Raw genomic sequence first — 16,635 nt, forward strand, 5'->3', positions numbered from 1 at the left:
CTGATACCACGTTTTAGACAAGCTCACACTTATCTATTAATGGATATATGTGTGTATGGGGAGAAGGCTCTGGAAAAAAAAATGGTGAGTTTATAGCTGCAATTAAAATTGTAGTCCTAATATTTGATTTAAGCTTCCATCCTGGAGACAATTCAATAAATTAAAATGCAAATATATTTTAAATTTAAATTGTTTCACACATGAGTGATACATAGCTGTCTCTTACAGATCAAATAGTGAAATAAAAATGCATGGGAAACATAAGTGAACAATTCTAAATATTCTATATGGTTAGTTGCATGTGCTATTGTGACTTGTGATTCTAAATACTAAATCTCTTTCATTCTCTAACCAAGATTTGATTAGAAATAAGCCCTATTTGTGAGGACCCAGCAAAAAAACAACAATTACATGAAAGCCCAGAGTCCATCTATAAGACTTGTGAATTACTTGGTTCCTAAATGGGTGCATGCACTTGAATATTAACAGAAAGCAATTACTTAGAAATATCCCAATGAAAAATGTAGGAGCCAATGAACCTAGAAAGTTCATTTGCTACCTAGTTCAGAAAATTTACCAAGCAAATCAGAGAAACGAAGGGATGCGTGTCCTGGTAGTTACGTTCCATAAAGCCTTCTTTACTTCCTTATTCCTGAGGCTGTAGATCAGAGGATTCAACATGGGGATCACCACCGTGTAGAACACGGAAGCCACTTTGTCCTGATCCAGAGAGTAGCTGGAAGTAGGTCTCAGGTAGGTATAGATGGCGGTGGCGTAGAACAGAGTTATAGCGGTCAGGTGAGAGGCACAGGTTGAGAAGGCTTTGCGCCTCCCCTCCCCTGAATGCATACGGAAGATAGAAAACAGAACATAGGAGTAGGAGGTGAGGATGACCAGTAAAGCCCCAACCATATTCACACCAGCAAATGTGGAAAAAATGCTTTCATTCAGGTGTGTGTCGGAGCACGAGAGCCTAAAAAGTGGAGGGCTGTCACAGAAGAAATGATGAATGACATTGGAACTGCAGAATGGCAAGCTGCTCACATAACTTGTGTTAACCATGGAGTTCAAGAACCCTGCTGTAAAAGCGCCCGCTGCCATTTTGAGGCACACTGTCCTGGACATGACCACGGGGTAAAGGAGCGGGTTGCATATGGCCACATACCGGTCATAGGCCATTAACCCAAAGAGGATGCATTCAGTTGTGGCCAAGGCGATGAAGAAGTACAGTTGCAGGAAGCAGCCTGCAAAGGAGATGGTTTTCTTCTCGGATAATAGGTCTGCCAGCATCTTTGGGGTGATGGTGGAGGAGTAGCAAACATCCACGAGGGACAGGTTGGCCAGGAAGAAATACATGGGTGTGTGAAGTCGGGAGTCAGTCCTGATTAAGAGGATCATCCCAACATTCCCCCAAACTGTAAGTGTGTAAATCACCAGAAAAAGCAGAAAGAGGACAATCTGTAGCTCCATCGTGTCAGCTAACCCCAGCAGGATGAACTCAGTCAGGGCCGTGTGGTTTCTTCTGGCCATTCGTCACACATATCGTTTGCTTAAACTTGCATTAGGTGTAAATACTTTCCTGTCTTAAGTTTCCTGGAAATGGGACTGTTATGAGGCTATTCACACATGGGGGAGAACACAACCTAGGATAATACAACACAGTAAATCGAGTGATGGAGTAAGAGGAATTTGGGGGACAAATAGATCAGCCTTTGAATTTAATGAACAATTGTCTGTGTTGAATCAGGTTTGGGGGTCTCTCAACTCAGCAGTGCAAGACCACCCATCCCACTTCAGTTTCCACAAACCTACATATGTTATATTATTTTCTCAGTACAGTCTGTGTCCAAATGCAAAGGATAGAAATATCATTGCTGATATCTCTCCCATTCTCTGAGCAGGTATGTGAGTTTAGCTCTATTTCTTTTTCCTTTCCATTTATCATCAAGACCATTCTGAATATTCTTCAACTCTAAAATTCATACACTGCTTCCCAGAAGTCCCTCTTGAGTGCTTTAAGCAGCAACAATAGTGATCAATTCTAATAATCAGTTTTCAGACTCCTATCATTTATTTTAAAATGATTTTGTTATGCTTTAAAGGTGATCCAAAAATTTGTTCCCATCACAAAATACACTTCTGAATTACCATCCTTAGCAGGAGACATGCTATGTGTCCACCTCAGTGAGTAACAGCACGAAATCCTGATCACTCCCTTCCCAGGGTCTTACCTGTGGAGTCTAGTATTTTCCTTTTTATGAGATGTTCTCCAATCAGATGGAGCATATAGAAAAAGGAAGAAAATTTCATTTTTACATGTAATGAAATGCATTAAGCATTCAATTTACCTTTTTTGTAAACATTTGAGATGCCTTCTGAGTAAATACACATTGCCACACTTTTATTTTGTTTTCATAAGGAGCATTGGGTAGCAATGGGACTAGATTATGGGTTAATTGTGAGTCAGACCTCTAGAGACAGAAGGTCTAGTCTCTAAAGAAGACACAATATGATCACAGGTAGATATATGGCATCTAACATTTTGTGGGGCTTGCATCACAAAGTAATTCCTCATCTCTATGTTACTTTAAAAAAGTCTTGCCAAAGTAAAAAAATTAAATAATAATACTTTTAATTGGTTGTTGATACTGCTTCTCCCTTTATATTTTTGACTTATCCCAAATGGATACAAATCCCTGTACCAAATTATTATTCCTCCTTTGTCTTTTCAGTAACTGAAAAAAAAAAATTCTTTCTGTTTCCTTCTGTGTGAAATTGTGTTTTTATGTGTCTGTGTTATTTGTGTGTGTGTGTGTGTGCGCGCACGCACACACATGTGTGCACACCCCTCCTTTGTCTGGGCAAGTGTATCCTTCCATTCAACTCTGTCTTGAGTGAAGTTAATGAGAAGGAGAAACTAACTTAAGTGCACAATATTTAAGGAAATATTAAACCCTGGGCAAATAATACAATGGATAAGAACAGTAACTCGTGTTTTTATGATTTCAGAATTATGTCGGATTTTGCAATTATTGTCTATGATTCTGTGCCTAGAAGGGGATGAAATGAAAGATGTTCCAGATCTAAAAACAAGGACAGCAAGGTGAAATAAACCATCTTGGACGTCTGTACGCATGGGGAGCCTGTTTGCATTGAGAACTCACAACATATAGCTCTTTTCCATTTAAACTTTCAGTTAATCCTCCATGCCAGTCTTTGAGGTTGACATTATTCTTTTATGCATTTTGCAACTGAGATTTCAGGTTGTTAAATGACTTTTCGATAGACACACTGTTAGAAAGTGGGAGAATCAACTGGAGCAGAGTCTTCACCAGAAGGAAATAATACCCAGCTACCTAACTTCCCTGTCCTGTCTCCTTTCACCCTAGTCACTAAGAATCGTGACGATATTCACATACATACACATGTACCTATATATGTACATATCCATGTGTGCACACATGCATATGTGTCTGTGTGTGTGCATCTTCTAGTAAATACCTGTTTCTTGTTTACAGTTGTACACTTCTCATTTTAATACGGCAATGAAAATTACAGTGTGCATGCCTGTTAGTTGACATTTAACAAACTATATCAAAATCAATATTTGTGTATTAAGATTAAATTCTCTGTACACATTTTTTCCTGCCTAAGTGCAGGACTTCATCTTCTAATAATATCATCTCTTTTTCTTTCGCTGTGTTTTTGGATGTATGTGATTCTTGATATTGATTGCTTCATTTCTTCCAAATTGTTGGTTTATTTTTCCAACTTTGTGATGCTAACACGTTGTGTAAGCTAGTCTCTTCTGGCCTCACATAATCACCGATGAAAATATTGGCCAAAACAAAGCCTAAATGCATATACTTCAAACATCTTTCATTAATTTTAGTAAATAAATTACTCAAAAATCATTAAATGAGACAAAATGTTGGTTGACATCTGTATATTTGCATAATGAATTTGAATTAAAATTCAGCCAAAACAAAAGAATGAGGGAATTAGAAAAAGAGAAAAGCAATGGATATAGTCTATCAAAGAGGCAAAAACACTATTACATTCATGAGGAAAGGTTTAGTAAATATGGTCAAGGACTTAAAACAAAAGAGAGTGATAAATCCCCACTCTATATAATAATGAGAAAACTCAATGTTTTTATAGTTTAAGCTTATCTTGAGTTACATAAAGTATATAATAATTGCACTTTTTACATAAATGTAACAAACAATAAGCAAGAAATTAGGATAATTTAAAATATTTTTACAAGTAATTTTGTTTAAAGAAATAATCAAAATGGATAAGAAACATGTAGTCAAAGAATTAAAAAAGCATGCAAGATAATTAAGTGAAAATTGCTCCCAAAGTTGGAATTAGCTGTAGACTCTGTCAAGGAGATTGAGCAAATGTTGGAGAGGTTAACTAGAGAGCAGAGAACATGACCTCAAATAGGACATGTCTCAAACCCAAATCTCAGAATAACTGGATTTTATCGCCCATTAGTGCTATTTGTAAGTTTTAAAAGAAATTAAAGCATTTAATAAGAGGAATATAATATTAGTATTTACTTGTGAAATATCTCAGTCTGATCCATGAATCTGCTAAATACCCAGGACAGAGAAAAGAAAGGGTCCAGTCAAGGAGCATCCATCTTGTGCAGAAGAATATGAGCAAACTACCACTTAGTCAAAGAACAAATTATCTCTGAAGACAAGCTGATCATTGGCTGCAGGGTGTCCAGGGCCAGGTAACCACCATGGACCTGGGGCGTGAGAATATGGCTCACGGGTGCATAGAAAAAACCGATGACTTCACGTACACCTGTCTGGGCAAGATCACTTATGTGGATCAGAGGAAACATTGGAATACAATCCGGATCGTGTCTTTGTGGCAGGAAACCATCCATGTTATGTCTACATACCAGATGACATGGACATCGCTACTTCTATCACTTGCAACTTCAGTGGCAAGGGTTAAGACCATGGGGAATTTCTGTCCAAAAACTGTACATGTGGCTGTCTCCTAGGCAAGTCTTGGTACTTGCCAAGTTTCTAATCAATCAACTCCCTGTTTCCTTCCATATTAATAAAGCTCAGCTTTAAGTATCAAGTTAAATTAAAATGATTTGCAAATGATATACAATTTTTGAGCAGAAAAGCCATGAGTTTATTATAAAGAATATGTCAGATTATACACTGAACATTGATCTATGCCTTTTGCAACCATGCACTGATTAAACTTTGTCACAGCTAAAAGTGTCTATGTGGTTTCTGTGTATGTAACAGGCAAAGAGAGAGAAAGGGAGAGACAGTTTGGAAATTTTGACTTGAAAAGAAGTTAAGTAGAAAGGATTACATGAAGGTTCTATGGCCTTATATAACTTTCATAATTTACCTTATGCTTCGTTGTTTCATATATGTGAATACTGTAGACTCTAATCACTCCGAAAATATTCTAAAGAAAAACTGGAGTCTTGACGCAGCTTTCAAAAGTCAATTAAATACTGTTTTGTTCAGAAAATCAACCAGACAACCACAGAAATGGCGGGATCTCGTAGTTACGTTCCATAAAGCCTTCTTTACTTCCTTATTCCTGAGGCTGTAGATCAGAGGATTCAACATGGGGACCACCACCGTGTAGAACACAGAAGCCACTTTGTCCTGATCCAGAGAGTAGCTGGAACTAGGTCTCAGGTAGGTATAGATGGCGGTGGCGTAGAACAGAGTTATAGCGGTCAGGTGAGAGGCACAGGTTGAGAAGGCTTTGCGCCTCCCCTCCCCTGAATGCATACGGAAGATAGAAAACAGAACATAGGAGTAGGAGGTGAGGATGACCAGCAGACTTCCCACCATATTGACACCAGCAAATGTGGAAATGATACTTTCATTCAGGTGTGTGTCGGAGCACGAGAGCCTAAAAAGTGGAGGGCTGCCACAGAAGAAATGATGAATGACATTGGAACTGCAGAATGGCAAGCTGCTCACATAACTTGTGTTAACCATGGAGTTCAAGAACCCTGCTGTAAAAGCGCCCGCTGCCATTTTGAGGCACACTGTCCTGGACATGACCACGGGGTAAAGGAGCGGGTTGCATATGGCCACATACCGGTCATAGGCCATTAACCCAAAGAGGATGCATTCAGTTGTGGCCAAGGCGATGAAGAAGTACAGTTGCAGGAAGCAGCCTGCAAAGGAGATGGTTTTCTTCTCGGATAATAGGTCTGCCAGCATCTTTGGGGTGATGGTGGAGGAGTAGCAAACATCCACGAGGGACAGTTTGGCCAGGAAGAAATACATGGGTGTGTGAAGTCGGGAGTCAGTCCTGATTAAGAGGATCATCCCAACATTCCCCCAAACTGTAAGTGTGTAAATCACCAGAAAAAGCAGAAAGAGGACAATCTGTAGCTCCATCGTGTCAGCTAACCCCAGCAGGATGAACTCAGTCAGGGCCGTGTGGTTTCTTCTGGCCATTCGTCACACATATCGTTTGCTTAAACTTGCATTAGGTGTAAATACTTTCCTGTCTTAAGTTTCCAGGAAATGGAACTGTTATGAGGCCATTCACACATGGGGGAAAACACAACCTAGGATAATACAACACAGTAAATCGAGTGACGGAGTAAGAGGAAATTGGGGGACAAATAGATCAGCCTTTGAATTTAATGAACAATTGTCTGTATTGAATCAGGGTTGAGGGTCTCTCAACTCAGTAGTGCAAGACCACACACTCCCATTCAGTTTCCCACAAGCAGCATACTTTGTACTCCTGTCTGTCTCTACAGTCTGGGTCCAAATGCAAAGGATAAAAAATATCATTGCTGATATCTCTCCCATATTCTGAGTGGGTAAGTGAGTTTAGCTCAGTCTTGTTTTTCCTTTCCTTTTATCCTCAGGACCACTCTGAATATTCTTCAACTCCAAACCCATGCATTGTCTTGGGTCCATCAAGTAGCAACAATAGCGACCATTTCTAATAATCACTATTTACAATCTATCATATATTTAAAAATGACTTGTAGTGTTTTAAAAGTGATCCAAAGTATTGCTCTCATTGCAAAGTACACTCTTAAGTGAACCACCTTAACAGCAGACATGCTAGCTGTCCACCTCATTGAGCAGCGGCACCAAATCCTGGTTACTTCCTTCCCAGGGTCTTACCTGTGTAATCTAGTATTTTCATTTTTAGCAAGGATTCTCAAATAGTACTTACAGAATAAGGAAGTTTTCATTGTTAAATGAAATGAAATACAGTAATATTCCCTATACCTGTTTGTAAAATTTGATTCACTTTGTGATTAAATACTCATTGGTGCACATTTATTTTGTTTTCCTAAAGAATGGGTAACCATGGGGACTGGATTATGGGTTAATTGTAAGTCAATCCTCTAAAGGCAGACAGTCTCAAAAGGTCACACAGTATGATCACAGGCAGATATATGGAATCAAACATTATGTGGGGCTTGTATCACAAAGTACTCACTGATCTCTCTGTTACTTTATTTATGGATTTATTTTTGAGCGACCCAGGCACCCTGTGAGCATTTTCTTTTTCTTTTTTTCTTTAAATTTAATCGAATTAATATATAGTGTATTACTAGCTTTAGAGGTAGCATTTAGTGATTCATCGGTTGCATATAACACCCAGGGCTCATTCCACCAAGTGTCCTCCTTAATGCCCATCACCCAGTTACCCCATCCCACCCTGCTGCCACCCTCAGGTTGTTTCCTACAGTTAAGGGTCTCTTATGGTTTGTCAACCTCTCTGTTTTAGTCTTATTTTTCTTCCCAACCCCTAAGTTCATCTGTTTTGTTTCTCAAATTCCACATACGAGTGAAATCATTTGATATTTGTTTATGTTACTTTAAATAAAGTCTTTCTTAGAGTAAAAAAAAAATGATAGTACTTTTTAAAAAATGATGATCTTTCTTAAAGAAAAAAAATGATAGTACTTTTTAATTGGTTATTTGTATTGCCTCTCTCTTTGTATTTTTAGCTTATTCTGATTGGGTACATAGCCCAGTACCAACGTATTACTCTTCCTTTGTTTACTTAGTAATTGAAAAAATTATTATTCTTTTTTTTTCTTTTTGTGTGAAATTATGTTTTTGTGTGTTTGTGTGTATGTGTGTGTGTGTGTGTGTGTGTGTGTGTGTGTGCGCCCCTCCCGTTGTCTGGACAGGTGTAACCTTCCATTCAACTTTGTCTTGAGTGAAATTAATGAGAAGGAGAAACTAACTCCATTACACAGTGTTTAAGGAAATACTGAACCCTGGGTAAATAATGCAATGGATAAAAAAAATTAACTCTAGCTAAAACTAAAACTAACTAATTTTTATGATTTCAGAATTGTGTTGGCTTTTGCAATATTTTCTATGATTCTGATCCTAGAAGGAAAAAACAACAGATTTTTCAGGTCTAAATACAAGGAAAGCAAGGTGAAATAAACCACATTGGGCGTCCATAATCACGGAGAGCCTATTTGCATTGAGAACTCGTAATATATTACTCTTTTCCATTTAAATTCTCAACTAATCCTCCCTTCCAGTCTTTGAGAGTGACGATATTACGTTATACATTTTGCAGCTGAGATTTCAGGCTATTAAATGACTTTTCAATAGGCCAACTGTTAGTGGGTGAGTCAACTGGAGCACTAGCTTCAGCAGAAGGAAACAATACCCAGCTACCTAACCCTGTCCTGTCCCCTTTTATCCCAGTCACTTGGAAGATCATAAATATATAGATATATATTTTTGTATATACATATATGTGTGTATATACACATTTGTGTATGTGAATATATATATACACATGCATGTACATACATCGTATGTGAGTATTAGTTTACTAACACTCACAAACTAAATCAAAATTATCAAACTCTCTGTACACATTTTTTCTCCTTAAATGTAGGGCTCCATCTACTCATAACACATCTTTTTTCCTTCAGTGTGTTTTTGCATGTATGTGATTGGCATATTGACTGTTTCATTTCTTCCAACCCTGTGCTTATTTTCCAACTTGGTGATGGTCGCAGGTTTGTAAGCTACCCTCTTCCAGCCTCACCTAATCCCTGATGAAAATATTGGCCAAAGCAGAGCCAAAATGCATATACTTTAAACATCCTTTATTAATTTTAGTAAACAGCTGAAGAACCATTGAATAAGGCAAAATATTGGTTGATATCTGCATATTGGATAATAAATTTGAATTTTACATTCAACAGAAGCAAACACTAATTAGAAAAACAGAAAACTATGGAAATACAATACAAAGAACCAAAAAGATTATTTACATTCATGAAAGAATTTAATACATATTGTCACATACATAGGGGAAAAGAGAATGATAAATCCCACCCAACAAATTAATTAGAAGACTCAACGATTTTACAGTTTAAATTACTTTGAGTTAAATAAATATGCAATATTTGGAACATGCCTTACATAAACATATTAAATAATAAGCAATAAATTATGAAAATTTAAAAATATTTTTTACAAGTTTATGGGTTATAGAAATAATGAAAATTTAGATAAGATACACATACTCAAGGAATTAAAAAGCAGGCAAGATAGTTAAGTGATCATTACTCTCAAAGTTGTAAGTATTTGTAGACTCTGGAATAAGATTCAGTAAATATAGGAGAGGTGAATTAGCAGCAGAGAACTTGGCCTAAAATAGTGTATGTTTAAAAACCAAATTTCAGAATTCCTGGATTTTTTCTCCCAAACATTCTTTTTATTGTCAAATTTTACCAAAAAATAAAACATCTAGTGGAAGGAATATATTATTGCCATTTACTTGTGAAGTATCTTGGTCCTATATATCATTCCACTAAATACAAGGGACAGGGAATGCAGAAAGAATCCAGCCAGGGAGCAGCCAGCTGGTACAGAAGACCGTAGGCGAGCCACTCAGAGGAAGGACAATTATCTCAGAGAACAAACTGATCCTTCTGCTGCAGGGTATCCAGGCCAGGTAACCACCCGGGACCTGGGGAGGGACAGTAAAGCCCACAGGTGCATAGACAAGAGCCATGACATCATAAACACTTCTCTGGGCAAGGTCACCTACATAGGTCACTGGGTACATTGGATGGTTGAGCTAGTTGGACTCTTTGTGACAGGACACAGCATATGCAGTGTCTATATCCCAGAAGACAGGGACATCACTTCTATCTGGTGCAATGTCAGCTGCAAGGGCAAGGGCCATGGGGAATTTCTCCCCCAAAAATTCCAAGTGTGGTTGTTTCTTTAGGAAGCGCTAACCCCTATGAGTAGGGGGTTCTCTGCAAAGTTCTATTAAACCAACTCTCTGTTTACCTCCATACCAGCAAAGCATGGCTTTAATATTAAGTTGAATTGATTTTTATTGGCAATTGATAGATATCTATAAGGAGGAAATGCATGAGCTTATTGTAAAGACAATGTGACAGATTCATCCCCTGAACATTGATCTACCTCCTTGGAGCTATGCACTGATTAAACTATGAGCAGATGAATGCGTGTGTGCGTAACTTTGTCCTATGTGTTCGTCCAAGAGACAGGAAGGGAAGGAAAGGTTGGAAATTTTGAAGACCAGAGAAAGGAATATGAGAGTAGTAATTGGTGCATTCTTTTTTTTTTTAATTATACCTATACTTTATTTATTTTTATAATAATATTTTTTATTATATTATGTTAGTCACCATACAGTACATCCCTAGTTTTTGATGTAGAGTTCCATGATTCATTACTTGCGTATAACACCCAGTGCACCATGCAATACGTGCCCTCCTTAATACCCATCACCAGCCTATCCCATTCCCTCACCCCCCTCCCCTCTGAAGCCCTCAATTTCTTTCTCAGAGTCCATAGTCTCTCATGGTTCATTCCCCCTTCTGTTTACGCCCCCTTTCTTCTTCCCTTTCCTCTCCTACCAATCTTCCTACTTCTTATGTTCCATAAATGAGTGAAACCATATGATAATTGTCTTTCTCTGCTTGGATTATTTTGCTTAGAATTATCTGCTCCAGTCCCGTCCATGTTGTAGCAAATGTTGAAAAATCGTTCTTTTTGATGGCTGAGTAATATTCCATTGTATACTTTATTATTTTTTTATTTTTTATTGTATTATGTTAGTCACCATACAGTTGCCTTCTAATGAGATGGTAATTCTCCTGATACCACGTTTTAGACAAGCTCAACTTATCTATTAATGGATATATATGTGTATGGGGAGAAGCCTCTGGAAACAAAAATGGTGAGTTTATAGCTGCAATTAAAATTGTAGTCCTAAAATTTGATTTAAGCCTCCCTCCTGAAGATAATTCAATAAATTAAAATGCAAATATATTTTAAATTTATATTGTTTCACACATGAGTGATACATAACTGTCTCTTACAGATCAAAAATAGTGAAATAAAAATGCATGGGAAACATAAGTGAACAATTCCAAATATTCTATATGCTTAGTTGCATGTGCTATTGGCACTTGTGATTCTAAATACTAAATCTCTTTCATTCTGTAACCAAGATTTGATTAGAAATAAGCCCTATTCAAGAGGACCCAGCAAAAAAACAACAATTACATGAAAGCCCAGAGTCCATCTATAAGACTTGTGAATTACTTGGTTCCTAAATGGGTGCATGCACTTGAATATTAACAGAAAGCAATTACTTAGAAATATCCCAATGAAAAATGTAGGAGCCAATGAACCTAGAAAGTTCATTTGCTACCTAGTTCAGAAAATTTACCAAACAAATCAGAGAAACGAAGGGATGCGTGTCCTGGTAGTTACATTCCATAAAGCCTTCTTTACTTCCTTATTCCTGAGGCTGTAGATCAGAGGATTCAACATGGGGATCACCACCGTGTAGAACATGGAAGCCACTTTGTCCTGATCCAGAGAGTAGCTGGAACTAGGTCTCAGATACGTATAGATGGCGGTGACATAGAACAGAGTTATAGCGGTCAGGTGAGAGGCACAGGTTGAGAAGGCTTTGCGCCTCCCCTCCCCTGAATGCATACGGAAGATAGAAAAGAGAACATAGGAGTAGGAGGTGAGGATGACCAGCAGACTTCCTACTATATTCACACCAGCAAATGTGGAAAAGATACTTTCATTCAGGTGTGTGTCGGAGCACGAGAGCCTAAAAAGTGGGGGGGTGTCACAGAAGAAATGATGAATGACATTGGAACTGCAGAATGGCAAGCTGCTCACATAACTTGTGTTAACCATGGAGTTCAAGAACCCTGCTGTAAAAGCGCCCGCTGCCATTTTGAGGCACACTGTCCTGGACATGACCACAGGGTAAAGGAGCGGGTTGCATATGGCCACATACCGGTCATAGGCCATTAACCCAAAGAGGATGCATTCAGTCGTGGCCAAGGCGATGAAGAAGTACAGTTGCAGGAAGCAGCCTGCAAAGGAGATGGTTTTCTTCCCTGATAACAGGTCCACCAGCATCTTTGGGGTGATGGTGGAGGAGTAGCAAACATCCACGAGGGACAGGTTGGCCAGGAAGAAATACATGGGTGTGTGAAGTCGGGAGTCAGTCCTGATTAAGAGGATCATCCCAACATTCCCCCAAACTGTAAGTGTGTAAATCACCAGAAAAAGCAGAAAGAGGACAATCTGTAGCTCCATCGTGTCAGCTAACCCCAGCAGGATGAACTCAGTCAGGGCCGTGTGGTTTCTTCTGGCCATTCGTCACACATATCATTTGCTTAAACTTGCATTAGGTGTAAATACTTTCCTGTCTTAAGTTTCCAGGAAATGGAACTGTTATGAGGCCGTCCACACATGGGGGAGAACACAACCTAGGATAATACAACACAGTAAATCGAGTGATGGAGTAGGAGGAATTTGGGGAACAAATAGATCAGCCTTTGAATTTAATGAACAATTGTCTGTATTGAATCAGGTTTGAGGGTCTCTCAACTTACTAGTGCAAGACCACACACTCCCATTCAGTTTCTGCAAAAGCTCTCTATGTTGTTCTGCTCTTTCATTCCAGCCAACATCCATATGCAAATGATAAAAATATTCTTGCTTCAAATTCTCTCATTCTGTGAACAGATACATGTGTTTAATTGAAATCTATTTTTTCCACTCAGGAGCACTCTGAATATTCCTCACCACCAAAGCACCTAAAAATTGTTCTTGTCTACCTCAAGTAACAAATATAGTGACCATTTTAAATAGCCAATATTTTGATACCTCTTATAGTCTTAGGAATGATTTTGTAGTGTTTTAAAAGGAAAGGGAATGAAACAATTGTTCTTGTTACAAATACACTCTCAAGTTACATCATGTAGTAGCAGACATGATACTTGTCCACCTCTGTGAACAGCAGCATCAAATCCGGCTAAATTCCTTCCTAGGGTCTTACCTGGATAGTTTACTATTTTCTTTTCTATTAGGAGTTCTCAGTTGAAGCTTAAAAATCAAAAGTAGAAAAATTCTATTTTTTAAATGCAATGCAATGCAATGAAAATTCAAATTAGCTATTTGTCAGAATTTGAGACACCTTCTGAAAAATACACTTTGCTATGCTTTTATACTTATTTTCATAAAGAGAAAAGGGTAACCATGGGAACCAGATTGTGGATTTTAACTATGAGTCAATCCTCTAAGGCAGGAACTCCGGTCTCAACTGAGAACACATAATGATCACATGCATATATGTGGAACCAAACATTATGTGGACCTTGCATCATAGAGGTGTTCCTGATCTCTGTGTTACTTTAACGTCTCACCAAAATAATTGATGAATCACTATATTATATACTATATATTAACTACAGTGGAATGTAAAAAGAATTAAAAAATTAAAAAATAGTCTTTTGCCAAAGTTAAAAAAATGATAATAATTTTAATTGGCTATTTGTGTTTTTCCTCTCTCTTTGCAGCTTATCCCAAATGGGTACATGGCCCAATACCAATATATTAATCTTCCCTTGCTTTTCAATTATTGAAAGCATTATTTTTCTTTTCCATTCCTTTTGTGTGTATGTGTGTTTGTGTGTGTGTACACTTTTCCCTTTGTCTTGGCAAGTTAATCCGTTAATCCAACTCTCTTCTTGAGTGAATTTAATGACAATGAGAAATTAATTCCATTGTACAATATTTAAAGAAATATGATACCCTGAGCAAATAAGACAATGGATCAAAAAAACCTAACTTCTTTTTTATGATTTTAAAATTGTGTTGGCTTTTTACAATTAATGTTTGTGATTCTGATCCTGTAAGGGGATGAAACAACAGATTTCCAGATCTAAATACAAATAAAGCAAAGTGAAAAAAACAAAAAACAAACAAACTAAAAAACCAACAACAACAACAAAAAAAAAAACAAAACAAAACATGGAGCATCCATAAACACAGAGTCTATTTCCATAGAGAAGTCAAAATATATTAAAATTTTCCACTTAAGGTACATGAGAAATAATCTCCAGTGTTTTAATGATTGCCGTCTCTTGACTTGGTATAAATTTATTCATCAAAGGGACATTACAGTTTATGAGATGTAGTTTAAGCTCTATATTTTCACATGTCACTTACTCAGTTATTACCTAACAAACAAAAATGTCTGCATAAAAAAGGAATTTGAAAGAATAATTTTAAATAAACTAAATATTTTTTGTTAATTGTTGAGTTATATCATAGAGAGGATACTCATTTTTATTGATTCGGATTTCTAAATATCTTGTTATTATGTATGATTGCTGTGTACTTTAAATATTTTTTAAAAACTTCAACATCAAAGGTAAAGTGAAGCCCTTAATTAGAAAAACATATTCAATTATATTCTCAGGACATATTAATAACAAAATGTATCATTCAGTTACTTGTTTATATTTTTTTCTTTTTAATTTTCTAACAAAATTTTTGGAATACAAAGCTTTATAATTATTGACCAGGTTAATAGAACAGCGTCTGTCATACAGTAGACAATCAACAAATGTTTGTGGATAAATAAATAAAACAGTAAATAGACGTGGTTATATTTTAAACTATAAATTTAAAAATCTTCAAGTTGTTTTTATAAATAATTAGATTCATAATGCATCACTTCTTAGATTGTAAAATTTTCATCTATGTAATTTATCTAAGGATCAATCTCACAATGCTAATAGTTTATTCTAATAATTTTATTCAAATTAATAAAACAAATACACATAATAAATTGTAAATTGATATTGTAGGAAAAGTAGGTTTTTAATTTATTCATTTCTGTCACTGAAGTGCATGTGTGGATTTTTTTTATACTTAGAAGAATGAGAAATATGTCGATTCATTACATAACTGTAATGTCTATTGATTTCTCTTGAGATTCAATAAAAAATAACATAATTAGGAAGCATTCTGATGCTGAACCCTATATTTCCCCCAATGCAGAAGGTAATAATAATTCACAATTTACAAAGGGATTTATTACATTAAAAACAGTTAGCAAGGAGTCTGCCTTTCCTTACCATCTAGTGATTATTTGTCTCGCAGGGTAATCATCACCATGGTACTTATCCCTTCAGGAATAATTGCACTGTACCTTCTTTGAAATTAAGCTAAAAAATGCAGCAAAGATTATTGTTGATGAGACCCACTGGGCATTCACTTTGATGGGTTGATCTACCTCAGAGGGTAGTAACTTCAGCACCGCAAATTTGTGGCTTAAAAAGGTGAAATGGCAATGCTTTAAAACATAGCAGACTATCGCCTTTAATAACACGTCTTCTTTTGTAATTTAATGGTTAAAAGTTTAGGATTAGGCTGCTTGAATTTTTGTTCCAAAAGATTTGTTATTGCAAAGGTTGTTTATTTTTGTTTATTTATTTATTTATTTATTTATTTTTACATCTTCTTTCATGTCAATAATGGTGCAAGAGAAGCCAGGAAAATTGCATTTAAAGGCTCAGACATAATTTTAATTAAGACCAAAAGTTAAACGATTAGATTGACATCCTATGATCAAAACTGATGAACAAGTTTAGTGACACTACTTTAAAATTATGTAAAAGACAATAATGTTCAATATTGTCAATTCTAGGTAACAATTCAATGGAAGATATGGCTAGCAGAAAAAACCAAACGAAAACAAAGCAAAACTTTAAAAGGTATTTGGAATAGGTTCATGGAAAGGGGTAAAATAGCAAATTATGAAGATTAATAAAAACGTTTGAGTTGCTAAATTTGGGATCCATATTTGATTCGAAAATTAGTTGTATATCCTTATCACTGCAGAAAAGATTTAGATGTAAAAGGCTAATATTTGTAAAATTAAAGGTCCTTTGAAAAAAATAACCCAACAATAGATACTCAAAACATTTGTGAAGAACATTATAAAAAATCATTAAAGGGGCGCCTGGGTGGCACAGCGGTTAGGCGTCTGCCTTCAGCTCAGGGAGTGATCCCAGCATTGTGGGATCAAGCCCCACATCAGGCTCCTCTGCTATGAGCCTGCTTCTTCCTCTCCCACTCCCCCTGCTTGTGTTACCTCTCTCGCTGGCTGTCTCTGTCAAATAAATAAATAAAATCTTAAAAAAAAATAATTGAAAGATTTTAAATAAATAGGAATAGCGACACCATGTTTACAAAGATGGCTCAATATTTTAAAGATATATTTTATAAAATTAATCTTTAAATACAGCACAAT

General features: G+C 36.6%; 3 protein-coding genes across 3 annotated transcripts; all 3 read right to left on the reverse strand.

The window, feature by feature from the left end:
- Positions 1–585: 585 nt before the first annotated feature.
- On the reverse strand, positions 586–1,588 carry LOC103666062 (olfactory receptor 5F1-like). The gene has a single exon (XM_008694093.2). The coding sequence runs from the start codon at positions 1,528–1,530 to the stop codon at positions 586–588; it is 945 nt and encodes a 314-aa protein (XP_008692315.2). The 5' UTR covers positions 1,531–1,588.
- A 3,901-nt stretch (positions 1,589–5,489) lies between these two features.
- LOC103666209 (olfactory receptor 5F1-like) lies at positions 5,490–6,503 on the reverse strand. Its single transcript, XM_008694227.1, has one exon. The coding sequence runs from the start codon at positions 6,465–6,467 to the stop codon at positions 5,490–5,492; it is 978 nt and encodes a 325-aa protein (XP_008692449.1). The 5' UTR covers positions 6,468–6,503.
- A 5,238-nt stretch (positions 6,504–11,741) lies between these two features.
- On the reverse strand, positions 11,742–12,686 carry LOC103666063 (olfactory receptor 5F1-like). The gene has a single exon (XM_040638717.1). The coding sequence runs from the start codon at positions 12,684–12,686 to the stop codon at positions 11,742–11,744; it is 945 nt and encodes a 314-aa protein (XP_040494651.1).
- Positions 12,687–16,635: the final 3,949 nt, after the last annotated feature.

The sequence above is a fragment of the Ursus maritimus genome, unplaced genomic scaffold, assembly GCF_017311325.1.
Source record: "Ursus maritimus isolate PB19 unplaced genomic scaffold, ASM1731132v1 scaffold_23, whole genome shotgun sequence".
Lineage (NCBI taxonomy): Eukaryota > Metazoa > Chordata > Mammalia > Carnivora > Ursidae > Ursus > Ursus maritimus.